General features: G+C 36.3%; 2 protein-coding genes across 3 annotated transcripts; both read left to right on the forward strand.

The window, feature by feature from the left end:
* The first annotated feature begins 3,628 nt into the window (after positions 1 to 3,628).
* Positions 3,629 to 16,372, forward strand: mapk12b (mitogen-activated protein kinase 12b). The gene is made up of 12 exons (XM_059325887.1): positions 3,629 to 3,747; positions 6,506 to 6,635; positions 7,932 to 7,990; positions 8,077 to 8,188; positions 8,319 to 8,348; positions 9,217 to 9,264; positions 10,253 to 10,367; positions 10,454 to 10,525; positions 11,718 to 11,797; positions 12,769 to 12,847; positions 14,070 to 14,243; positions 16,175 to 16,372. The coding sequence occupies exons 1-12, from the start codon at positions 3,629 to 3,631 to the stop codon at positions 16,237 to 16,239; spliced, it is 1,083 nt and encodes a 360-aa protein (XP_059181870.1). The 3' UTR covers positions 16,240 to 16,372.
* Positions 16,373 to 17,954: 1,582 nt separating this feature from the next.
* LOC131960631 (uncharacterized) lies at positions 17,955 to 25,169 on the forward strand. 2 transcript variants are annotated; one of them, XM_059325888.1, is made up of 7 exons: positions 17,955 to 18,059; positions 18,598 to 18,657; positions 19,854 to 20,105; positions 21,166 to 21,423; positions 23,910 to 24,158; positions 24,258 to 24,355; positions 24,940 to 25,169. In XM_059325888.1, the coding sequence occupies exons 1-6, from the start codon at positions 17,981 to 17,983 to the stop codon at positions 24,338 to 24,340; spliced, it is 981 nt and encodes a 326-aa protein (XP_059181871.1). In that variant the 5' UTR covers positions 17,955 to 17,980; the 3' UTR covers positions 24,341 to 24,355; positions 24,940 to 25,169. The 2 variants fall into 2 exon arrangements, with proteins under 2 accessions (XP_059181871.1, XP_059181872.1); XM_059325889.1 differs by having other exon boundaries at positions 24,944 to 25,169.
* The last annotated feature ends 2,758 nt before the right edge of the window (positions 25,170 to 27,927 follow it).

Below are 27,927 nucleotides of genomic sequence, written 5' to 3' on the forward strand. Positions count from 1 at the left end.
CGCCATTTGTAAAAGCTGGCGAAGCAGTGTTGCCAACTTAGCAACTTTGTTGCTAAATTTAGCGACTTTTCAGACCTCCTTAGTGACTATTTTTCCAGAAAGTGACTGGAGGCAAATCCAGCGACAGCGCTAACTGTAGCTAACTACTTCTAATGGCAGCTCTTCTTAATAACCTGGAGGCAGGCTCGTTAAGAAGAGCCGCCGTTAGCGGCAGTTGGCTACACTTAGCTCTGTAGCAGTACAGTGTGTATGTGCTGCTGCTGCAGGAGGTGTTCACGTAGCGATCTCTGTTTGTTTACAACAAGCACCGGACACTGTGCACAGTTAGCGATGCCGTTAATTCACAATCTCTATGTTTATGATAAGCGGAGACTATTGTGCATAATTAGCCATGCTGCTTTCAGCTACTGACGTTGTGCACAGTTAGTGACGGCGAAAACCACACATCACATCCGAAGTCTCTAAATCCTTCTGGGGGCTAACTTGTAATGGAGACACGCTGAGTGAGCAGACTTTTGAGAGGGTGTGGCCTGTGACTTTCCCGGTGGCCACTTTTCCCTCAAGTGGAAGCACATCTATTAATAGCCCTTTGATTACTGTGAACTAGACCTTCATGGTCAGCGTGGTCCAGAAACTTGTAGATTAGCCTTCCCAAAAGAATGGAGGCTGTTGTAGCAGCAAAGTGATACCACAAGACCAGAAGATGCATGTAAAATAGTGGTGTCTTGTAGCGAGAAAAGTGGAAACCATATAGCTTTACTCTCCACCATCAAACAAAGAAAACTGAGATGGTTTGGACACGTCACTCGTCATTGTGATGAATTGAGCTTTGCTCATACTATATTATTTCCACCTGGAAAACGAGGATGAGGAAGACCTAGAAAGAACTGGCTCTCGAATATTGCAACTTGGACGAATATGACTCAGTATAATGCAACAAGAACTGCAGAAGATCGATCAAAATGGAAAGAACTGGTGGAAAAACATCATAGTGCACCTATGACAACTTGGCTACGGATTATGATGATGTAGCCTAATTCCATGTGGGATGTCCCAAATGTCTGGTATGACACAGACTAAGTTAAATTAGTCTGTGTTAACTTCCTCCAACGATCACATGCAGCGACCACTGACAGGTGAAACAAAACAGGGGGTCGTCACAATACTATAATATAATAGTATAGTGCAGGATATAATAGCATGGTGTTATAGTAGTATAGAACACCATACTGTAATATATAGCATAGAATAGTATAATCTATTGTTTGTTAACGCAAATTTCTTATCAGCCAGCAACTCAATGCATTTTGACATGTAGACAACATGAAGACGAGCTGCTGAAGTTCAAAGCGACCATCAGAATGGAGAAGAAAGGTGATTTAAGTGACTTTGAACGTGGCATGGTTGATGGCCAGAGTATCACTCAAACTGATCTACTATGAGTTTCACACACAACCATCTCTAGGGTTTACAGAGAATGGTCAGAAAAAGAGAAAATATCCAGTTATCTGAATGGCCAGACTGGTTAAACAGTAACTAATAATAATAATGAATACTCAAATGTTTTTACGTAGGTTAATAAAACTCAATTCAACTGTAATTCATATCTGTTGTCCTTTTTATGGTTACATAATGAAATATAATGCTAATAGAAAGTCCTATACAGTGAAATTGAGAGTAAAAAAACAACTATTTATATGTAATTTGTATTTGTCCCTTCATTCCCATTAGCATCTACAACCCTGTTATGCTAGATAAAGTGTATTTAAAAGGTGTTTAACAACTCAATTCAAAGATTTGTGTATTTTAGACTTCTTATGATAAAGTAATGCTATATTTTTATATCATTTTATCTCACTTTTTTACTTAATCACTATCTGTATATTAATTTCCATTTCAAATAAACTTATAAGTTCTATTATTCTTGTCTTCACTATTCAACACAATGAAGAAATACAAGAGTGGTAAGTGAACTTACTGCGGTCTGCTTTGGTTTTAAGTTGGATTTTGTAGTTACTGCAATTTTTATATCATTATTTCTCTGAACTAAAGCAAAACTGAAATCTCAAACTTTGTCACAAGATAAAAAAGACATCAAGGAGTTCACTTTTAGTTATAACTCAATTTCAACCAAAAAATGTAGTCACTGCAGTTAGACTTTGTAGACCCTACAAAGTCTAACTGCAGTAACTACGCAAAAGGTAAAACTGGAAAAAACTGCTTTAAAGTTTTTTAACGTTTTTTTAACTGGCCAGCCAAATGGGTTACATGTAGATAAGTGATATGACACTTATTTCTACATGTATTGATGATGTAATTTTTATGCTCAAAAATGATTATTTTTTATTACTATTATTATGATTATTTTTTTGACCTTTGACCCCAAAAAACGTAGCTACTGCATTACTGTAAAAGGATCTAATAGTAATGATAAACAGAGTGCGGTAACTCCAATGTTGTTGTCTTCTTTCAGCTTTTATATTTTGTTTTCAGTGAATAAACATTTTCAAATTGATTTTGTTATAAGTGTATTTAAAAGTGTTTCACAACTCTATTCAAAGATTTGTGTATTTTAGACTTGATATTATAGAGTAATGTTATATTTTAGTCTAAATATAATTGTATCTCTTTTTTACTTCATCACTATCTAGATAATAATGTCCCTATCAAATAAACTCATACTTTCTATTATTTTTATGTTTAAATTAGTATATATATATATATATATCCAAAGCAGACCATGGCAAGTGTAATTACTGCTTTGTTTTGAATTGGATTTTGTGTTTTTATATATAATTATTTCTCTGAAATAAAGCAAAATTTAAATCTTAAACTTTGTCACAAGATAAAACAGACATCAAGGAGTTAATTTTTGACCAAAAATGTAGTTAGACTTGGTAGGGCAGCATAGTGATCATTAATGCAAAGTTACAGGCTAGTTAGAGAACTCTGCGAGAATATTGCAGGAACATAACAGGGATATAACAGGAGTATTATAGGGATATAGCAGGAGTATTATAGGGATATAACAGGGCAATTTTCGGGACATAACAGGAATATTTTAGGGATTTAACAGGAGTATTTTAGGGACATAACAGGAGTATTTTAGGTATATAACAACAGTATTATAGGGATATGAGAGGAATATTATAGGGATATAACAGGAGTATTTAAGGGATATAACAGGAGTATTTTAGGGATATAACAGGAGTATTTTAGGGATATATCAGGAATATTTTAGGGATATAACAGGAGTATTATAGGGATTTAACAGGAGTATTATAGGGATATAACAGGAGTATATTAGGGATATAACCCCTGGACAGATGTTTTGTGGCTTTTCCCCCAAACATTGTAGACACACCCACAGACTGCCCCGGGCGAACACGATCCGTGCCTAACAATGTGTGTGTTTGTGTGTGTTGGGGGTTTATCTGCGACCCTGCAAAGCGCTCGAGCTGTCCTCTGGTTCCTCTGGAGGAATTTGCGCCCCATTAAACTCTTCTCTGCGGGACCGACTACGCGTCTCTGGCGTTTGAAAATAAAAACATCTCCGTTTGATCACATGAGAGGACGGAGCGGACCCTGATCCTGATCCTGATCCTCAGCCTTGTCGAGTCGGGAGGGGATGGCTGTGCGCTCCAGGACGGGATACTACCGGCAGGAGGTCAACAGAACCGTTTGGGAGGTTCCGGAGAGGTACCGGGACCTGAAGCAGGTCGGAACAGGAGCCTATGGGACTGTGTGGTAAGTTTAACACCAACTTTAGAGCTCAGAGAAGTACACTGCAAAAAAAGGTGTCTAAAAACCAGATAAATACACTAAATCTGAGGGAAATGATCTTGCTGCATGGACGGATAATTTCACTTGACAAAATTTCTTAAATTAGGATTGTTAAATCTAGAAAAAAGCATGTTGAACGCTTAAAATTAGAAATTAACTCTGAAAACAAGATAAATTATCTAACACTTCTAAATATAAAGCACTTAGCTGGTCAGTTCATCGCTGCTTGCAGCTTTAATTTATCTTGTTTTAGGATTTAATTTCTTATTTTAAAGGTACAGCATGCTTATTTCTAGATTTAATCATCTTAAATTAAGAATTCCCTCAAATTTAGGGTTTTTATCTTGTTTTAGACAGCCCTTTTTTGCAGTGTATTGATTGAATATTAGGGGGCAGCTGATTTTAGGGTTCATACCAGGTCGAACTAGTCAGAGTATTTAGCAAATAATCTCATCCAAAAGCACCTTTTTTTGTTTTTCTTGTGCATTTTTATGCACATTCAGTACTGAGGTAACACAGAAGTGGTTCTCTCTAGTTATTTTGCATAGTAGTATTTCAGGTATTATACAGCTGCATAAAGAACTCACAAGAAAATGTCATCAATGCATGAGAACGAAGTTAAAAAGCACCATGTCTAGATACCTTTAATCAGCCTTAACCCTTTGAAGCACAACATGGGTCTAAAGTGACCCGACTGAGTCTTTATTTTCTATATCTTTGCAATAAAATAATTTTATCTTTCAGTATTGCAGGTTTTCCTCAATCAACTTGTTTTTGATCATCATACATCCTAATTTCTTGTTTTCATTTCTTACTTTTCGAATAAAAACCCTTTTTGTATCACTACGCTTCTAATGCACAAAAATTTCATTATGGGGTATTGTGTGTACACTTTTAAGGAAAATGAATTTAATACATTTTGGAATAAGGCTGTGACATAACAAAATGTGAAAAAAAGTGAAGCGCTGTGAATACCTTCCAGATCCACTGTATGTGTGACAAAAAGATACATAAAGATATTCAATATATTAGTGTTTGGATTCTCTTACTGCTAAAGTAACTATTTGAAACCAATTACTATTTTTATTATTATAGTATTAGGTCTTTTAATTTTAAATCAAGTTGGGATGAATTAGTCATTTTTGACCCATGTGTGTAACCTTGATGTAATAATACAAAAACTATTTTACTTCATAAAGTATGAAAGAAAAATGGATATAATGATCTGTTGTTGTAATTTAAAAAAGATAATAAGAATACTTAGACTTCTCAATCATAAAATAAACTAGATAGAGCAAAGAAACACACAGCCAGCATGAAATAACATGAGAAATGAATGCAGGTCATTTTTTACCCTTGTTGTGCATTAGAAAGGGCGTCAATATGTTGTGCATCAAAGGGTTAATTATCTTATTTTACCTCAAGAAGATTTGCAGCCCAGTACTTTTACTTGTACTTGAGTATTTTGTAATATTCCTGCAGCAGGGGTATTTGAGTCAGCAGTGTCTTCACAGCTGGCTCTGCAGGGCCTCTCTCTGCATTGTGTTGTATCAACAAAGAAAACTACCCCCCAGTCTCATTGTTGTAGGAAGTCAAAGACCCCGAGTTAAGTGCATAGAATGCACCGCTACATTGTCTTCAACTACAAATAGAGCCTTTTTTCCACAGTAGTTACTGTGGTTTGTCATAGTGAGAAAGGCACAGGTATAATTAATATCATTAATGAGGCACTGTTCCATTTAGATGCTTTTAATTAGACTTGGAGATTCCCTTTGAGACATGTGAGAATGTCCGCTAGAAAAAACCTTAAGCCTTAAGTCATGGAATTTGGTTACAGCAATTGAGTAAAACTGAAGACAATTCTCTAGCAAAAATCTAACTCATCTGATTCTTTTCAACACGCAAATATACAATAACATACATATTTTCGTAAACAACCTTCATTTCAATAGATAATCTTGTTGTAATCTCTTTTACAAGTGCACCTGGAGGAAAAAATAACATTTATATCCTTTTGCATCAAATGCCACCCTTGTCCATGAGCTTCTATCAAGAATAAAGACTGTGGTCATAAATATGTATGTGTGTGTGTGTGTGTGTATTTATTGAGTTTTACAAAAATTACATTTTCATCAAAGTCAAACTATAAACGTATCCACTCCCCCCACCCCCAAGGAAAAATCAATAGTTAAAGAAAATAAATGAATAAATAAATAAGTGGGTAACGACATTACATATTCATACACAGTTTTCACATAGTTAAGATATCAACAATTAGGGACATATCACCTTCAGGTTTCTAGAGTTTCCTCAATTTCACAGTTCTCCAAGAATGCAAGAAAGGGATTCCAAATATCTTTGAATTTGGCAGATTTCTTTTTCAATGTGTATGTTAACTTTTTCAAGGAAAAGACATGCTGACAGCTCTGTCAGCCAGCGACCAACAGAAGAGCTCTTGACATCTTTCCAACAAAGAGAAATCAAGCGTCTTGTCTGTATTAAACATAAGTCTGTGAATTCTCTTTCTCTGTTGTTTAACATATAATCCTTTGGATACAAATTAAGAATACAAAGTATGGGACAGTCAGGTACTGGATTCAAAGTCATCTGAGAAATGCATTTCATAACTTCATTCCAGAACTAGCAATTGAGTTTTTAGGGGGAAATTAAACCTGTTCATAATTTCTTTTGATTGACATCCCTATGTATCTGTTGGTTTCAGTTCAGCATGGGACCGCCGTACATCGATGCAGGTGGCCATCAAGAAACTTCATCGGCCCTTCCAGTCCAAACTTTTCGCCAAAAGGGCATACAGAGAGCTGCGACTCCTCAAACACATGAAGCATGAAAATGTGAGAAGGCAATATAATTTATAGCTGTGTAATGCATCTTCTGTGGTTTTTAAATCAACGTGTATGGGACTTCAGCATGATGCAGAAGCAGATAGACAGGATGAAGGTGAAAATGATTACAATATGACCGTCTTGAGGTAGCCTGGGTATACCCATGCCGCCTTGCGTGCTCGATTTCGTTTCAAACTGCAAGGCGGCATGGTGTCCATGGCTGATTCTTAGCCCTGCTTTGGTATTCAATCACAGAACGGGGAGGCACAGCAAGACGATGACGTGTATTATTGGACAGTAGGAAGCTTGTAGTTTGCTTACGGATCCAACATGGCTGCAGCAGACGCAAAGCTCTCTTTGGATCTAGCTGGAGAAAGTGTTCTCGATAGTTTAGAGCCAAAGTTTATTTTAAAAGAAGAACAACGTTTGGCTTTACACTCCTTTATCACCACTAAAAAGGATGTTTTAGCGTTGCTTCCAACAGGATTTGGCAAAAGCCTAATCTACCAACTAGCCCCGTTAGCGGCTAAGCTAATGAGTTTTAACGAGACCCCGGTCGTTGTGGTTGTGGCCTCTTGGGCGACTATCACTCCTAATAATGCTAACCTCTCTGATATGCTCGTTGTTCTTTTTGGAAAAATATATGTCTGAAGAGTGTGCATATGTGGAGTGTCCTTCTTCCTTCATATATATCTTGCACAAACGGCAATAATCGTTTGGCGCCATAGTGGTTATTATAGTTAAGGAAATTAAATTAAATAATAACCAATCATTATCAAGAAAACCATGGGAAATGGCTTGATATTAGCTCTTAAATTAAACTCTTATGAGCTCTTTTTGACGTTATCATTAAATTTGTCAAAACAAAAGTACTTTTAGTTGTACCATTCATTAAAATGAACAATAAGGTCAAGAAAACAAGGGCAGTCAAAGGTTATTATAGTTAACAAAGACGTAATAACGGAAGCTAGAATTGAAAAAACATTTTCATTAATTGAAATAAAAATAAAAACTAAAGTAATTTAAAATACGATAACTAACTGAAACTGATCACAAAAATCACAACAAAATTAAAACGAAAGCTAATGAAAAATCCAAAACTATTATAACCTTGGTACAGATGCTTATAATAGACATTCGTAGCGCCCATTAAACGGCTCTGGACGATCCATGCCTCCTCTACGAAAAAATGAATAGGTGGTCTCCAGACTATATCTCATTTGTTATATAGTCTGGCATTAGCCAGGCTAGTCTTGAGGTCTATTTCATGTTGTTTTCATAGATGCTTTTATTTCTCCTTATCAGGTAATTGGCCTGCTGGATGTTTTCACTGCTGAGATCTCATTGGACCGCTTGCGTGACTTGTAAGTTCCTTTTGCGTCCATCGGTGTTGACTATAACTGGTTTTTATTCCTCCGGAATGATTTGACTCTTCTTCTCTTGTCCACAGTTACCTGGTGATGCCGTTCATGGGCACTGATCTGGGCAAGCTGATGAAGCTGGAGAGATTATCAGAAGACAGAGTGCAGTTCCTCGTCTATCAGATGATGAAAGGACTCAAGGTGAACACCACAACCAACACATTTTCTCTGTTAGATGCCATGTGTTAATAATTAGAGGAAAAATTCAGGGTCATGGACTTGTTTTGGCGAGTTGAGCTGAAGTTGCTGTCTGTGTCTCCTCTCTCCTCAGTATATCCACTCTGCAGGGATCATCCACAGGGTACGTGACCTTTGACCTTTCAGACTGTGAGCTTTGGGGGTGGGGTTCTTGCTCTTTTTCACACTCAATCCCATTCATCCTGATTCCCACACAGGGAGCCCTTTTAAGTATTTTCGAGACAGAGTGATACGCTGTCTATTTAATTTAGTCATTGAAATGTTTCCAGATGGATATATACATCTCTCTTTGACTTTACCCACCCAGCTAACTGCTTATTAGAAAGATTTGTACCAGATGAAACTGTATGGATTAATCTGAAAATCTGTTTGTCATCTTCATACTGATTTTAGTCCTTGAAGAGGCATTTAGGGACCTAAAGTTCAAATACACCTTGAAGTGTGTCTCAGAAAATATAACCATGTCTTCTGATGTCTCCTATCCAACATGGTCTCAAAGGAATCAGTGAAATAGCCCTGGATTCGCTTAGCTCAAAATCCATGGAATAGCCACGGAATCACTCAAATTTTATGTACATTCACTGAGTGAATTTTTAGAAAATAAAAAATATATTTCTCGCTAGAAATGTAATCAAAATCCATTTTTAGGCAGAAACTAAGTCAAAATATTGATTTTTTCACTAAAAATGAGGGAACTGTCCGCCATGTTTTTTGTTCTGACCGCCGGAACCTTGAAAGTCATGTGACTTGGACACAAACCAATAGGAAATATATATTCATGGAGTAGCCACAGGATATGACTGTCATTAACTTGCATTGTAGCGAAATCCGTGTCAGTTTCATGGAAATTTGAGTGATTCCGTGGCTATTCCACGATTTTGAGTTAAGCAAATCCGTGGCTATTCCTGTGAGACCAGGTTCCTCCTATCACTAACTTGATTTCCTTTGTCTCACATTTTTGTGTCCAACAGGACCTTAAACCAGGAAATTTAGCCATTAACCCGGACTGCGAGCTAAAGGTAACTTTCAGGGCTCCTACGGGTGCTGGGAAACCTTGAAAACACTTGAATTCAGCTTTGTTGTTGTTTTCGAGACTTGAAAAGTGCTTTGATTTTTAATAAAATGCTCAAAAGTGTTCTAAACATGAAACTCTTAATGTATCACCTTCATTAGAACGCTGCCAGGAAACATAATTTTAGTTATTTTAGTTGTATAACAATAATGATAATAATATTAACTTCACTTATATAGCATTTTTTTAAAAACCGCAGTTTACAAAGAGAGCAGTTAATTACACAGAGAATGATGTCATTAAGCTAAAAACAATTTTTATGTTCAAAGAAAAACAATAAGAGACATACAAACAAAAGCGCTCCAAAAGGGAGGAACAAAACCTGATAGGAAAAATAAAAGATTCTACAAAAACCATGGATCAGGACTAAAGGGCAAAAAATAATAAAGAACACAAAATAACTCCAAAAGGAGGAAAAACAAAACGGCTGTCTCGAAAAACTATGAAACTAAGAACTGCGAATAAATTACAAAGAAATCACTCTTGCGAAGAATCCAAAATGGTGAAAACAAGACAACTTGTGGCAAGAAGGAGATAAGTGGCTGGTATGGTGATGGGGTTAAACAAACTGGACCAAGACAAGGGAAAACACAGACTATTGGAACACATGGAGGGAAGGGAGCACCAGGTGAACACAGACTATTGGAACACATGGAGGGAAGGGAGCACCAGGTGAACACAATCGGTGATTAGGGTAGACAATCAGACAGATGACACACGGGGAAGGGCAAGTGACCTGAAACGAGAGGAGAGTTACTATTTAAAAATAAAACAGGAAATAACAGGACCAGAACATAAAATAAAACACCACCTCACTGTGGTGTGACAGGGAAAAGGGGTAGGAACCCTGAACTTTATGTCAGGCTGTTTAACATGAAGGCCACATACATCTACACATTTCCATGATACATTTCTCCTTTTTTTTTCGACTTCAGATTCTTGATTTTGGCCTGGCGAGACAGGCTGACACAGAAATGACCGGCTACGTTGTGACACGCTGGTATCGAGCGCCTGAGGTTATCCTCAACTGGATGCACTACACACAAACTGGTAAACTCTCTTCACATTTTCAATGCAGAAGGAGGCAAAGAGACATATTTTTTATAATAATAACGAATGTTTGCTTTGTGTTGCAGTGGATATCTGGTCTGCAGGTTGTATCATGGCAGAGATGCTGCTGGGAAAACCGCTATTCAAAGGAAATGATCGTATCCTTATCTGTCATTAACACTGGCTCGGTTTTGTCTTGCACCAATTTAATCAAACCTCATCATTATATTATACAGTCGTGGAAAAAATTATTAGACCACCATTTTTCTTCAATTTCTTGTTCATTAAATGTCTGATACAATTAAAGGTACATTTGTTTGGACAAATATAATAATAACAACAGAAATAGCTCATAAGAGTTTAATTTAAGAGCTGATATCTAGACATTTTCCAAGTTAAAAATAATAATAATAACCAATCATTACCAAGAAAACTTAAATTAAACTCTTATGAGGTATTTTTGTTGTTATAATTAAATTTGTGAAAACAAATGCACCTTTAGTTGTACCAGGCATTAAAATGAACAATAAGAACAAGGGTTGTCCAAGAAGGAGATAAGTTGCTGGTATGGTGACAGGCTCAAACACACTGGACCAAGATAGTTAATGAAAACTAAAGAAATAACGAAAACTAGAATTGAAAAAACATTTTCGTTAACTGAAATAAAAATAAAAAACAGATTTTTTTAAGAAAACGATAACTAACTGAAACTGTATTTTGTGGTTACAAAACCAGCTAAAACTAAATTATAGTGAAAATGTCCTTCGTTTTCGTCTTTGTCAACTTTTTTCATACGTAAACCTTTTGGTAGATACAAAACCTATTTCATCTATGTGGTTTTATGACTCAATAAACTTATTGGGGCTGAGATGGATCAGACAAAGGAAATAAAGGAAACATTTATTGTGACTTTTTTGAATCTCGCACCCAACAAATACCTCATTACAAAAAAACTAACACTAAAACTAATAAAAACTAAAAACTAAAACTAAGCATTTTCCAATAAATAAAAACTAAACTAAAACTAGCAAACTCACTCTAAAAACTAACTGAAACAATTTGAAATTTGAAAACAAAAAATCACAAGAAAATTAAAACTAAAACTAATGAAAAATCCAAAACTATTATAATCTTGGCATGCATGTGTATGTATGTGTGCGTGCATCATTTTGTGCAAATCTACCTGGTGTGAATGTGTTTGTAGTGTTTGTATTTGAAATTTAAAAAATCCAAAACTATTATAACCTTGGGGTAGTCTAACATTTTTCCATGACTGTACATAATAGAAAACTCATATTTGAAAGGTAAAAATCCATGCAGCAGTTAATACTTGACCACAGCTACTGCCAGACCTGGACCAGCTCAGAGAGATCATGAAGATTACAGGAACCCCAGCTGCTGACTTTGTTGTGAAGCTACAGAGCCAAGATGTAAGTCACACACTGGGGTTAGACCCACATACTACACACACACTCAATGCAAAATCTGTAGAACACTCACCGGCTGTAAAGCTGAAAGGTGGCTGTAAATGGTTTGCAGTTTGCCTCCTTAACCCTCTGGAGTCTACGAAGGTGCCGGAGAGCGATGCTGTCAGCTTCCCTCTAAAGTTTTGGCTTTTCTAGAAGTTTCCATGTCCCATTATCGCATCAACTCTATTGTATCAAAGGTTAAAACTGCCTTGACCAAGTCTAACATGATTTTAAGTTTTTGAAGAGATTTTTTTTTATTTTGCAGTGTGCATTCAGCATTTCAATGCATTTCTTATGCGATCGTTTGTGTTTTTTGTGTGTTCTTATGTGTTTTTTGTCATTTCTTTGTGTTTTTTGTCATTTTGTTGTGTGTTCTTATGTGTTTTTTGTCATTTCTTTGTGTTTTTTGTCATTTTGTTGTGTGTTTTTTGTCATTTTTTGTGTGTTTTTTTGTCATTTTATGTGTGTTTTTATGTGTGGTTTAGTGTGTTTTTATGTGTTTTTTTTTGTAATTTCATTGTGTTTTTGTGTGTTTTTTGTATTTTTTGTGTGTTTCTGTGGTCAAAATGTTGATCCAGTAAGTCAAAATGAAAAAATAATAATCTGGTCATAAAGGTGAGGTTGTACTGAAAACAATGATACCAACGTGGCAGGGTGAACACTTTTTAAGTGGTTTATACAGGCTGAATGAAAAGGAGTCCAAAACCAACAGAATAGCCCCAGACTCCAAAGGCTTAAACTTCAAAAGAAGACCGTCTGTGGTCAGATTGCTTTCATAGTTTCTACAATGCATTCCAATAGTGAGTTTCACAGCTGTTTCATAGTATTCATCATATAAAGAAGCATCAGAATACCTGAATTATCTCTGACTCATGAAAACCTCTTAGCACACAAACCTTTGTCATACTTCTCTTGACTTTCTTTCTCAACAGGCCAAAAACTACATCAGAAGTCTACCAAAAGTGCCAAAAAAAGATTTGCAATCTATTTTCTCCAAAGCTAGCGCAAATGGTAGGTAAAGTTCTCTGTTCTACAGTTTTCCAGGTGTTCAGTTCAATTTCAATTCAATTCAAAACCTTTTTTATTTGTTCCTTGGTGGGCAATTTGCTGAGGCAAGTAAGGAAGTAAAATTACACCTTTCTGGAAAAAAACAAAAAGTACTTGAAAAGTTGCAGCTGTGCACACCAAGGTTGTAATAGTTTTGGATTTTTCATTAATTTTAGTGTCAATTTTTGTTTTCAAATTCAGTTAGTTTTAGTTTTTAGAGGTTTTAGAGTGTCATTTTTCCATAGAGGAGGCGGGTTTACGATCAACCAGAGCCGTTTATTGGGCGCTACGAATGTCTATCATAAGCGTCTGTACGTAGCTCTTAGCCAATCGTGTCAGTTACAACAGATGACGTATGTAGAGCGACTTTCATTAGTTTTAGAAAAAGTAAAGTAAAAAGTGAAGAAAGGAGTGGTGAGATAGAAAGCATTACATATAAGCAGGTCTATAAAAGTGGGTTTTAACGTGATATTGAATATACTACATGTATCCTATATAAATATGTAATTTACCACAGCTGTAAGACACTGGAAAAGCCTAAAAAAGGGCTTGAATTTGACTTTGGAAAAGGGGTAGGAATCCTGAGCCAAGGTTATTATAGTTTGGGATTTTTCATGAGTTTCATTCAGATAATTCAGTTTGTTTTAATTCGTTTGTAGTGTGTGTTTGCTAGTTTTTATTAGTTTTTATTTTTTGGAAAATGTTTCGTTTTTATTAGTTTTAGTGTTAGTTTCAGTTTTTTGGTAATGGGGTATTTGTTGGTTGCGAGATTCAATAAGGTCACAATACAGTAAATGTTGCCTTTATTTCCTTTGTCTGATCCATCTCAGCCCCAATATGTTTATTAAGTCATAAAGCCAGATAGATGAAATAGATTTCATATCAACCAAAAAGGTTTATGTATGAAAAATGTTAACAAAGATGGAAACGAAGGACATTTTCACTTTATTTTAGTTTTTTACCACAACAGTTAGTTATCGTTTTTTTTAAAACTCTCGTTTTTATTTTAGTTAACAAAAATGTTTTTTCAATTTTAGTTTTCATTATTTTGTTAGTTTTCGTTAACGACAACAACCTTGGTGCAAAATTTACGTATTAATGTAATATCATAATATTACATTAATATGTAAATATTGAAGCATTAATCTCTGTCATTCTGACCTTAACATGTATATCTGCAACACAGCAGTGTGTGTCCTGGAAAAGATGCTGCTCCTGGACCCCGAGCAGAGGGTGAGTGCGTCGGAGGCACTCGACCTGCCTTTCTTCACTGAGTTCAGAGATACTGAGGAGGAGACTGAGGCGCAGCCTTATGATCAGACCATGGACAACACAGACCTGCCACTGGACCAGTGGAAACGTAAGAGAGAGGGGGGAGGATGGTTTAGATTTAAAGCTCACTTATTAATATTTTTTATATCAACAAGGGGTCAAGAGACGTTGGGTATGGGCAAAAAGCGTTGCTACTATAATATAGTAGTATGGTGCAGAATACATTATCATGGTGTTGAATAGTATAATACAGTACAAAGTAAAGTATAGACTACAACGCTTTTCTATAGTATAAAATAGCATAGAAGTGAGTGTGTCTATGTTCCCAAAAAGGGTCCTATGTCCCCCGGTCTGAGGGCTCGAGCTAACCCTAACCCTAACCCCACAACAGTCGGGAGGACCCTTTTTTAGAAAAAGGGTCCTATGTTCCCCGGTATGTATTGCTACAAGGGAAAATAGGACCCTTTTTGGGAGAAACAGGGAACATAGGACCTTTTTTCTAAAAACGGGGAACATAGGGATGAAAAAAAATAGTATAAAAAAAAAAAGTTTGTTAACGCAAATATCTAATCAGCCAGCAAATCAATGCATTTAGGCATGTAGACATGATGAAGATGACCTGCCGATGTTTAATCAATTATTCCTTGATTGTGCAGTTACTCTTAGCTCTATGGAGTGTTTTAGCCAATTTTTGCTAAATGCTAAGCTATCCTTAGCTCTAATGAGCATTGTCGCCTGTTTTAGCAAATGCTGGGCTATCCTCAGCTCTATGGTGCATTTTAGCTCATTTTAGCTTAATGCTAAGTTATCCCTAGCTCTATTGAGGATTGTAGTCTATTTTAGCTAAATTCTGGGCTATCCTCAGCACGGTGTGTCTATGTTGCCCTCTTTGTACTGGGGAACATAGGACCCTTTTTCCCCGCTTTTCCCAAAAAGGGTCCTATGTTCCCCATTCTGTTACTTTTTCCACCATTACTGCCAAATTCCATGGCAAATAGGCATAACCCTCACCCTAACCCTATTCAAAAAGCCCAAAAAATGAACTGCAGAGTAACCAGAAAGTAGCTGCTGTGCAAATTTAAGTTTTGGGCTGCTTGAGCTAAGGTGGGCCATGCGACAGTAGGCCTGCTGGCCATGCTGAGAGTCTACCGTAAAGATTGATAGATTGCGGGGCGCACAGGACCCTTTTCCAGAAAAAGGGTCCTATGTTCCCCGGTATATATTGCTACAGGGAAAAATAGGACCCTTTTGGGGAAAAACGGGGAACATAGGTCCCGGGGAACATAGGGATGACCCCTCAGCTCTATGGAGCGTTTTAGCTTATTTTAGCTAAATGCTAAGTTATCCCTAGCTCTATTGAACATGCCTATTTAAGCTAAATACTGGGCTATCCTCAGCCCTATTGAGTGTTTTAACCTTTTTAAGCTACATGCTAGGCTATCCTTAGCTCTACTGAGCGTTTTCGCCTGTTTTAGCTAAATGCTAAGCTATCCCTAGCTCTACTGAGCATTGTAGTCTATTTAAGCAAAATACTAGGCTATCCTCAGCCCCATTGAGTGTTTTGGCCTATTTTAGCAAAATGCTGGGCTATCCTCAGCACTATTGAGCATTTTAACCTTTTTAAGCTTAAATTATTTTGTCTTAAGGCCTACAACTTGTCACTGCTCTCATCAATCTGATTTTAGTGAAAAAGCTTTGATAACCCAATTAGTACCTGTCCAGCAAACAGCTGACAAACACAGTTAGCTATTAGCTAGTGAACACAGCAGAGCATTTAAGGTTTTCTCCCAAGGAGTTGGTGAAGAAAACAACAGAACTAAAAGGAGAGTTCATTTTGGACCTATATTCATCAGGTCACCTTAAACACAGTGTTCAGTCAGTATTGTTGCAGTACCTGCTGTTTACCACAGGAGGTCACTCAAGATCTTAGATCGTACTTGATCCTTCTTTTAAGATGTATTAATACACAGAAGGGCCATTGCAGGTGTGCATGAAATCCTTTCTTTTGTGTTTGTGCAGGTCACACTTTCACAGAGATACTGACCTTCAGGCCTCCCAGGGACTCAAGAGAAACGTCACTTTAAGAGAACGCACATACACACATTGTGCACACATACACACATGAACCCAAAAATATTATTTTCTTGTTGACTTTGATATGTTTAGAAGTAATGGTTATATTTGTTTAAGTTGTTGCTTTCAATAAATGTGTTTTGCTCAATTGTTAAGAGGTCTATTTGTGTGTTTGTGTGCCACATTATTTATCCATCATCCATATTTGACATGTATAAATTCATACTACTGCTTCCTTTAAGTCAGTCCATCCATTATATAGCAGGGGTTTTTTTTGTCTGTTTGCATTTAGATCATTTATCCTGATAATGGACGTATTTCTGTAAATGAGGGCTAGGTCACCTATTGTCCAGTTCCAATGTGAATGCTGGGAATGCAGACGTGAATATTAATCACCATGATAATAACCTGCAGTGGTTCATATATCACACAAAATGTCAACAAACTATTTGTCTGCGTGTAGGAGTGTTGTTTTAATTGTGAATGAAATAGGGTCAACAAAAATGACTAATTCTCAATTTTTACTTCAAGTATTTACTCTGTAGCTGAGCTATAATGACGCCCTGTTACACTTTGTTGTATAATTGCGTTATCCAATATGACATCCCTATTTGTTTTGGATAGGTGCCCTTTTTACAATGATCAGACCTGTGACATGTCCCTGTTTTGGTCAGTCTCCAAACCATTATTACATGTTTGTGACAAGGTTATTATACTTAACGTTTTCGTTAACTGAAATAAAAATAAATACTAGAGTTTTTAAAAAAAAAAGATAACTAACTGAAACTGTATTGTGTGGTTACAAAACTAGCTTTATAGTGAAAATGTCCTTAGTTTTCGTCTTTGTCAACATTTTTCATACGTAAACCTTTTTGGTTGATATGAAATCTATTTTATCTATCTGGTTTTATGACCAAATAACCTTTTTGGGGCTGAGATGGATCAGACAAAGGAAATAAAAACAACATTTATTGTGACTTTTTTTAATCTGGCACCCAACAAAAATTAAAACTTGCAAACTCACTCTAAAAACTCATTAAAACTAACTGAATTTGAAAACAAAAATTCACAACAAAACTAAAACTAATGAAAAATCCAAAAATATTATAACCTTGGTTTGTGAAGTGTATTATTCTTATGTTGCGTTTTCTTTTGTTGTTTTTTCCTCCTTTCCTCCCCTCATGTTGTGCTGTATTTCTTTTTCTTCATCTCTGTCTTCCTGTCCTGTTCACCTCTGTCATATTGTTTGTGTGTTTTTTTATACGTGTTGAACAGGTTGATGGCTAATTTTGTTGTATTACCCTATGCAATAACAATAAAGGCTTTCTGATTTTGAATCTCCCATTACACCACCCAATCTCCTAAACACTCCCTTAAACTGGTTCTAATCTCATTGGCCAAACATGGGAGCACTGCTGCTCTGTAATACGCCACTCCTACAACTGAGCTTTTCTATTGACTTCCATCTCATCTGGACCAAGTTAACCAGTTAATATATCTAAAAAAAAAAAATTGTTGCTGAGGAAAATCTGCTCAGTTAGTCGGGTTCAAACCCTCGTATAACTGTTTTGGACTTTGATCTGCTATTGATGAAAAACAATGTATTTGTCATTAGAGTGACTAAGAAATTAGATATGTTTCTCCTCCTCTCTCTCTGATAAGAGCTGTTTGCCTACTGAGGTGGACTGACTAACTATGCAGCAGCAGTTTTCTATTTCCTGGTGGCTGTACACTTCAGATTCCTTCGGGACAATGGATTATACGTACAGATCTAAACAACACGGAGGACACTCCAATCTCAGCAGACTTTTATTGCTGCTCTTTCTGGCAGGTAATACAACGATTTTACTTCTGACAAAAATAACAGTGGCAGAGAGGGTCAAATGTTTGGTTGCTGCTATAGTCCTTTGGCACAGTGTGTGCCTGCTGTCATAGTGATTTGAATGACTGCTAGGAAAACTGTTTTTACATGTATGTAAATTGTTTATATTACATGTAATCCATGTGATATCAACTGCAGTAGAATTTTGTATTTCTTTTTACTTTAACCTTCTAGGATTGTTTAGTCAAAGTACTATTTCCAAGGCCAATAATGAACTTTATTGCATGTAAAGTAATGGAAAAAATATATTAGACCATTGTTTTCTTCTTTCTTGAAAATGATTTTGGTTATTATCAAGAAAACTATGGAAAATGTCTAGATATCAGGTCTCAAATTAAACTCTTATGAGCTATTTTTGTTGTTATCATTATATTTGTCCAAAAATGTGTACCTTCAGTTGTACCAGGCATTAAAATGATTATTTTTCCATGACTGTCGGCCTACTAATGTATAAGTTAACTTTAAAATATGTTTTCATGACATGTAGGCCTTCAGCCAGTGCTGTCTACAGATGGAGAGAAACCTGAACTAGATGATGAAGATAATGGTAAGTATTACTATAGAAAACATGCAACCTGTATCAGTTTTAATATACTAAAAAATGAACACTACAGGCCAAAAGTTTGGAAGCAACTTAAAAGTTCTGTTCACAATGGTTTTCTTAAAAACCGGTATGGATTCTTTGGATTTTTGGATGTGTTTACTGCATGATCAGACTTTACTTTACTAATATTGAATTGAACCATTTTCCTCAGTTTATCTTTAGGTATACATTGATGTTAGCAGACCATTGCTGAATAAATGTTAACAAAAGGAAAGAAGGGCTTAGTTTTAGGGTTGAGAAGATTTGGAAGAGTCACAACTTCAGTGCAAAAGTAAAAAAAAACAAATCACAGTTTGCATTATTCACTTTAGCTCTTTGGCTTTTGAGAGTTTGGATACAAAAATCCCAATATATCTCAACTGTGTTCATATTTCTGACAAACTACCACAGAAATGGCTAAAATTGAAGCAGAGCAAAGAAACACGCATACAGATTTATCCATTAAGGAAAGAAGGATACACAAAGTCTGATAATTATGATAAAAATGTGTTCTAATAAGTGACTATTTGTATAATAATCACGTTTATTTGTTGCAAAGTATACCAATGAAACTATCATCTTTTTTTGTAAAAATTTGATCTTGCTTCCAAACTTTTGGCCTGTAGTGTATTTAATTTCATTATGTAATGTCTTGGTATGATTATACTGTAAAAATGTCCTGTTGTTTTTACAGAAAAAAACTGGCAGCTGTGGTTACCAGAATATTTCCATAAAAAATACAGTACATATGTCAACATCTTTACAGAACAACTTGTAAATTTTACATCCTTAAACTGTAGTTATTTAAAAAAATATATATATTTTTAAAGTTGTTGTTTATACCGTCCTTAACTGCTCATTTAACAGGATGATGCTGCTTTTATACTAATTATTTATGCAAAATTGACATGCAGATTTTGCCTATTGTGCATTGAATACCAGTACATTTACATTCAGTTATTATTTATTGTACACTGAATACCAGTAAAATTTACAAGTTGTTTACATTTGTACTGTATTTTTTGCAGAATTATTCCGGTAACCACAGCTGCCATTTTTTCTGTAAAAGCAACAGAATTTTTTTTTTACAGTGTACTGTAAAGGCATGTGAACACTGTTTCGAAATGATAGTGCCAATTGTGACTGTTGACTTTTTTCAGGAGAGAACATCAACTGTACAATTGTGGGCCTGGACTATGTGACTGTGGGGGTGCCGAGCACTGTAGAGTGTTATGCAGACTGCACTGAATGTACCTATTCTATGTCTCTGGATGGACACAGTGCTCAGGGTCAGGGCAACGTGCTAGCTTTCACTCTCAACAGTTGGGTGGAGGCCTTAACAGCCGCATGTACAGTAACGAGTGACCAAAAAGGCCAGACTGCCACTGCTACAAAGAAACTGCAAGTGTTGGGTAAGTATCTGTATTAGTTTTCAAGTTTTACAATAAAAGGCGAACAAACAAAAGTAAATGGTAACATACATAAAGAATGCAGAGTAGAACCCAAATACACACACACAAATGTCCGGGTAGTTGAGGCAGAGCAATCGAGCGTAGAAAACGGAGGTGCTGATTGGCCGAAGAGGCGATCTGTGTATCTGCCTCAACTACCCAGATGTTCGTTGCAGGAAATCGAAATTGAATTTTGCGAACTGAATTTGAATTGTGAGAACTGAATGTTCAGTTCCAAACTAATAAATTGAATTTCAAATTATAATTCAGATTCAGTTTTTCAATGCAATGATTCAAATAAAAAATTACAAATTCAAATTATGTGATTCAATTTCAGTTTTTTAATGCAATTATTCAAGTTAAGCCTCTGGGGTCTATGATCACTCAAAAACAAGGTTATGTGGAGCGCCGCTGTCGACTTCACTCCAAATTACAGACTTGAAACTTTCTCCAGTTTTTTGTTTGACGTTCCGATGTCATGTAAAACCAAAGATCGTTTTAATTTCATAGTAAAAAAAATCCTTATTCAAGTGTAAAAGTAGTATTGGACAAGGCAGGCGTGGCATTTTGTAAAAATGGTAAAAAAAAAATCATAATCATATAAATAAACTTGTTTTTATGGTAAATTGTTGTGTATAGTTTTATTATATTTGAATTTTACCTTTATATGTTCATATTTGCAACCTATGTTTACATTTTCAGGTCCGAAACAGTTCATTGAGCATATTTGTGGTTTTTATTGTCATAAATACTATACTTTTTTTTTCAGATTTCACAATTTTTTATGTATTTTTGAGCTCAATATGTTAATAAAGTGGATTAAAGTGAAAAAATAATTGTCAGATCATGCTGAAGTTGTGCTGAGAAAATTCCAAATACCAAACATAGTATAGTAAATATTAAATTTAAAGGGTTGGCGTATGACAAAATCTGTACAATAACTTCTCACAATAACTGGCCTATGTTCACATCTTCTGTGCATTTCCCTTCTAATGACTCATGTATTTGTCTTCCTCCTTAGCTGGACCTGCCAATGTTTCCATCACAGGCCCCGACTTGATGAATCCGTCAGTGAGCCACACCTACAGCTGCCATGCATACTGTCGGCCATCTTGTACCTATGCCTGGAAGACAGATGAAGGCCCGTGGATAGGTGGTCAAGGGAATGTTATTTCTATCACTCCTCAGGAAATGGACGACTCTAAAATTCTCATCTGCAAAGCCTCCAATAGTGTGTCTGGGATGTTTGTTGCTGCTACTCGAAACGTAGCTGTGATGTGTAAGTCAAGAGCGTCACTAAATTATTAAGTGTGGGGAAATGTCCTAAATCTGGAGGAAACCTTTTAGTAAAATCATTCTATTAATAAAAGAGGAGCACCGTGATTCATAGTTAGTAGCTACGCTCCTGTATGTGATGCTAGCTTATACATTCTGCTGTTTGTATGGTAAATATGAAGCTACAGGCAGGAGATGGTTAACTGAGTTTAGCTTAGTTTAGCTTGGAAACACCACAAACTACCAGAACCTTTAAAGCTCACTAATTATATGATCTGTACAAAAACCCAAGAGTGGAACTTGGGGGCGCTGTATGGGGTGGAAAGGTTAAGATGATTTTAAGGGCCAGTGACTGACAGGGGCTCTAAAATATATAGAACATTAGTAAAAAATAAATACATTATATATTATAATATTAGCCTGCTGCCTTAAGAGAATACTTTCTTCACAGTCTAAACTAACATTCAGGCATTGCTGAGTTACTTCATACGTTGGATTTTCTTACAGAAAATTCAGTATCTCTGGTATTTTAGTTAACAATTAATCAATGGTGGTAAACTTTTAGCAGCTTTTTATATGACATTACTTTTCCTGCCTCAGCAGCCCTGTCTCCCTCTACCCCTTCCCCTAAATTTGAACCAGACCTATGGACAGCTGAAGAAGGACGTGAGCAGCATTATGTTCAATAATATGTTCAATTTCAGGGTTTTATTATTTTTTTTATTTTAAAAATGCACCCCCCCTAGTCAGCTATTTTTCCACACTGGTTGGCTACTCCATGTCCTAGTGGAAAGCATGTCTACAGCAATTAAATAGACCCCGGGCTATTTCTTTGCTGGGAGCAGGAACTTCCTGCAGTCTCTGCTGGTTGTCTGGCAACCTCATGCTAATAACAATACTATTTACTACTATTTACAATACTATTTACTTTTGGTTTTCATTCATATCAAACAAACAAATAAACTTGTTAATAAGTGTACTTTAGAGGTTCTGGGAGGCAGATTTTGTTATCTTTAGACAGAGGACAGCTATCGATTTTCCTGTTTCCAGTTTTTATGCTAAGCTAAGCTAACTGGCTGGAGCTTCATTTTTACAGAATCAGTGTGGTAATTAATTATTAATTAGTACCCCTCTCATGTTTGTCACTGTTTTACTGTTATACTCATGTATTTGGTTTATCCGACTGCGAAAAAGCAGATATGTATATTTCCCAAAATTTCAAGCTACACTTTTAACTTGTGAGCTAGCTAAAAGTTAGCTTCTTCGCTAACACCTACACACCAAGTCAGTCAAATTAATCAATAAAGAAATGATTACTTTTAGACGCTAACTGATAGAAATGAGAAAATAAACTTTGTAGGCGACATTTAGAAAGACTAATACTCATTCAGGATGCCATATTGAAGGGTGTTTCCACTACACCCCAATACCAAATCTCACTTGCAGAAACGGCCCTAATTTGAATACAAGCCGTCCTGAGCGGTCTCTTGACAGGACTTTTTCTGGCCCTGTTGAAGAGCAGGGTCTTTTTTTTTCTCCACTGAAAAAAGCCTGGTTGCTGATTGGATAGAACGCTAAGCAGGTTGTGACGTAGTACTCGATGTCACAACAACATGCATCATTTGTAAAAGCCGGCGAAGCAGTGTTGCCAACTTAGCGACTTTGTTGCTATATTTAACGACTTTTCAGACCCCTTTAGTGACTATTTTTCAGAAAAGCACCTGGCAACAAATCCAGCGACTTTTTCTGGTGTTTTTGGAGACTCCTTCTTACTCTTCTTAACAAGCTGCAGGGCCAGAGACCCTTCCTAACAAGCTGCACAATCCTCCTGCAGCAGTCTCTCTCAGCTGCAGCTGGAGCCAGAGGGGATGTTAACCCCTTAGCGTCCAATCTGCTAATAGGCTAACAGTTAGCTCTATAGCAGTACAGTGTGTGCTGCTGCTGCAAGAGGTGTTCACTTAGAGATCTCTGTTTGTTTACATCAAGCACTGGACACTGACTGTGCACAGTTAGCGATGCCGGTTAATTCAAGATCACTATGTGTATGATCAGCGGAGACGCTGTGCATAATTAGCCATGCTGCTTTGTTTATGATCAGCAGCTACTTGTGCACAGTTAGCGATGGCTGCCACAGTTGCCTCTCCCGTGTTTAATCTGTAGCTTATGTGATCACGGTCAAAACTGTCGCAAGGCGACTACGCAACAATCGAAAAAACCATACCTCATCTCCAGAGTCTCTATATCCCTCTGGGGCCTTTTTGTAAAGGAGACACACAGGGTAAGTGGACATTTGAGAGGGTGTGGCCTGAGACTTTGGCCACTCTTCCCCCTAAAGGAAACATTGCTTTGGATTAATACAATATGGCATACTGAATGACCATTAGATCGTCTGAAAGTCTTGACACCTCGTAGATTTGATCTATCTATCTATCTATCTATCTATCTATCTATCTATCTATCTATCTATCTATCTTTCTTTCTTTCTTTCAGTGGGTCCATCAGAGATTCAGATCAAAGGCCCTGACGTGATAGAACTTGCAGAAAAGTATAAGTTTGTGTGTACTGCGAAGTGTCTGCCTTCTTGTCGCTACGTGTCGTCTGTGGGCAGTCAAACAGTGAGGGGCAATACGATCGAGATGACAATGGATCAGCCAAGTAAATCTGTCACTCTGAAGTGTGAGGCACAAAACACTGCTTCAAGGAGGACAGCTACGGCATTAAAAACTGTTCAAATAAAAGGTAGATCAGCCATAACATGATTTAGTGCACATAATGTGACATCATTTTAACATTGTATATTTTACCTGTCTTTTTTTTCATTCTTGTGTTTATGGTCAGATCACAACCTGTCAACTCGTCCTACAGAGACTTCAGCTGTGCTACTGTTGGCCTTCATCATTTCTGCTGCCTTCACACTGTGATCCAACTCAATACAGGTGACTTACTACTGTGTTTGTTTTTCTTGGTTGCCCTTTAACCCTTTGAAGTTTGGGGCTATTTTGACTCATTTTCATTCTGCCTGTATAAACCACTTGTCATTTAAAAAAAAAAAAAAAAAAAAAAAAACACACAACAAAATACACAAAAAACACATAAAACACATAAAAAATACACAAAAATCACAAAAAAACATTAAACATAAAAGATTACATTAAAATGCTGAATGCACACTGCAGAATTTGAAAATATCTGCAAAAAAAGGGAAAATAACACTTTACACTTGGTCAAGTTGTTTTTTGTTTTTTTGCCTTTGCTGAAAAGAGTTGGCACACTAAATTCTGGAAAAGCCAGAAGTTTAGAGGGAAGCTTTATTATTTGTCGTGACATCATGAAGAAGTCGTGCTCCGGTGCTTTCTTGGACTCGAGAGGGTTAAATCCTATTTGTTTTCTTGTCATTGTAGCTGAATAGCAGGTACATATTTATTGTTCTTACCATCATAAAAGTAACTTTTCTCCTTGTCTCTCCATCTTTGTCTCTCTCTGTCTTGTTTTTATTTCTTTGAATGAATTTGTGATGAAGAAAGGTAGTTGACTTGTGAGAATTAATGACTCCTGTACGCTGCATACTGTTCTTTTCCATTGTTGACAGTGGGCTGAACCCTGTTTGCACTTTCTAGTAAGACGCGTGGTGACATACTGAGATATCAAAGTGTGAACATGTAATGTCAGAAATGAGTTCTGAATATGTTTGTAAGAATCTTCCAAATTGATGCATTTGAAATGTTAATGTCAATACACAAATAAAATGCACTAATGATGACTTTTACCACAAGACTCAAGACATGTTTTTCTTTTCACTTTTTACATTTTTTTTTTACAAAACATAACATCCCATACTTGCAACAAAATGTCAGCGCCGTGGTTTCCATACCAGAGGAGGAGACACAGGTGATTTCAGTTAGACGTCTGATCAGGTTGTTGGGTGGATATGTGCTGGAAATTACCTAAAGTCACTAAATGTAATGAGCAAATAAAATCATAAAGCTGCAAATAGTTTCACTCTAACATGTGTGATAAAACTAACATGTTTATCAGACATTAGTCCTGAGAAAAAGCAATAGTGCTCTATTGTTATACTGTGGAGTTTTTCTTCTTCCTCTTCCGGACACAATTCCGTCACGCTACTAGTCCTACAACTTGAAGAGTTGCAGGACAAATTATATATCAAAACATGCGGTTTGATCGGGATCGGTGTGCTATTACTTTTCTCTAAGGAATATTAATTTTTCGCGTCATAAGTCGCAAAAACAGGCCCAAAATTTTGCATTGAAGTGAATGGGACGCCGGAAAAAAATGAGTGAAAAAGAACAATAATTGGAGATTTTCAAATGTCTACTTCTCCGGCATAATTTCACCTAGAGACTCCTTTTAAACTTTAAACAGTAGACACAAGTCTTGTGTATCGGTGTATTAATCCACGTTTCGATTGGTCATATAGTTTTTTATCAATCCCTGTTCAATGACCATGACCATTTTTGGAGAAATTCTGAGATTATAATGGGTGTGTATTGCACGGAGTGTTCGTGTCACAGTGTGTGATGTCATCGCCAGGGTGTAGAGGGAGAGAAAAAATTATCAAAAAATAAATTTGAAAACTGCGAAAAATGCAGGAAGATTTCTGTAGAAAAGTAAATTTAACAGTTATTCAAATCGCTCTAAAAAAGCTATTTCTTCATTTATCTTTAAAAAAACAAACATACGTAGCTGTTCAGGAAGAAAGGACGCTCAAAGTGAAGTCGGATCAATGATAGGTATTATGGTTTTGCCAAAAATGCTTTTTGTTCCAGGCCAGAAATTCCAGTCTGTCCACCTCTGGCTGCTGTCACTGTTCCGGTACATTGGCAGTTGGTGGCAGTTAATTCTGCTGATTGCTCTGCTCTGATTGCCTTTGATCTTTGCTGTGATTGCCTTTGATCCTTTGATGTCATTACAGCTACAGAGACACGCATGCACGCACGCACACACACACACACACACACACACACACACACACACACACACACACACACATTTTGAGGTTAAATGGCATAGGTTGCTGTATAAATAAATACTTGAAATGGAATGCTTGTTGTAGGTGTGTTCCTTGTATAGAATATAGTATCATAACATTACTAGTATTAATTGTTTGAAATCTCTGAAGAAGTGTACATCATCATAGTGTACACACACCGGCAGTAGCCCCCGTGGCCCTTTCAGAATTTCCAGAGGAAATTTTCTAGTTTAGCTTTGGCTCCACCTGCAGGTTGGATTGTGAAGCTACACTACTGAGATCTGTGATTAACAATTCAATGGTTTTCTTGATAATGATTTTGGTTATTATCAATAAAACCATGGAAAATCTCTAGATATCAGCTCTTAAATTAAACTCTTATCTGCTTCATTTGTTGTTATCATTATATTTGTCCAAACAAGTGTACATTTAGTTGTACCAGGCATTAAAATTAACAAGAAATTGAAGAAAAAGGGTGGTCTAATAATTTTTTCCATGACTGTAGATTATAAATATAGTATTAGATTATTTGTATTGATGCTTTTATGTAAGCAGTGTTTTGTTTTTGTAAGACAGGGCTCATTTAATTACTTTATATACTATTAAGATTGAATAATAATTTAAAAAAAATTCTAATCACTTTAAATTGATCATATATTTTATGTTAAATCTCAACCTGTAAAGTAACTAAAGCTGTGAAAAAAGTACAAGATTTGCCTAAAAATGTAGTGGAGTAGAAAAACAAAGAACAAGTACCTCGAAATTAAGAAGTGATGTGATCACACATATCCCAACCACATGAAGCAAAGCAGCTTTTATAAAGTGAGACAAAAGGTTTTTTTTTACATCCATGTATTAAAATGCAACCTGATTGAAAGGTCAGCTCATACTCCAGCACACTTCAGCTACGTGTCTGCTGTGTTACGTTGACTAATACCAGTGTGTAACAGTCTTCCCTCCACAATAAGGGAATGTCCCATATACTCTTCTTTTAAAGGAAATCTAAAACAATGGCTCAAATCACATTAAAAGTGTGACCACTAACTAGAAATTCAGAAAACTTGAACATTACTTTTTATTAGATTGTTTGGGGTGTGTGTGTGTGTGTTAGATTAGATGACGAGGCATTTGGCTACTTAGGCGGACCCAACATCCGCTTTCCGGCTTGATAGTGGCCGTCACTAACTCCCGCCGTTTACGTTGTGTGTGTGTGTGTTGTCTCCTCTATTTGTATTTTACCTATTTACTTGCTGTCTTTTACATTTGTATTTATTTTTATTTTTAGGTACTACGGATGCAAACAGCTTTTTTTAACACATATCTTTATTGATTTTTGCATGTTTACAGAGATGTTTTCAATGTTCATTAATGTGAAGCGCCGTAATAAAAAACAAGGTCACGTGGAGCGCTGCTGTCAACTTCACTCCAAATTACAGACTTGAAACTTTCTCAAGTATTTTGTTTGACGTTCCGAGGTCATGTAAAATCGTTTTAATTTGATTGTACAAAAATATTTAT

The sequence above is a fragment of the Centropristis striata genome, chromosome 22 (assembly GCF_030273125.1).
Source record: "Centropristis striata isolate RG_2023a ecotype Rhode Island chromosome 22, C.striata_1.0, whole genome shotgun sequence".
Classification (NCBI taxonomy): domain Eukaryota; kingdom Metazoa; phylum Chordata; class Actinopteri; order Perciformes; family Serranidae; genus Centropristis; species Centropristis striata.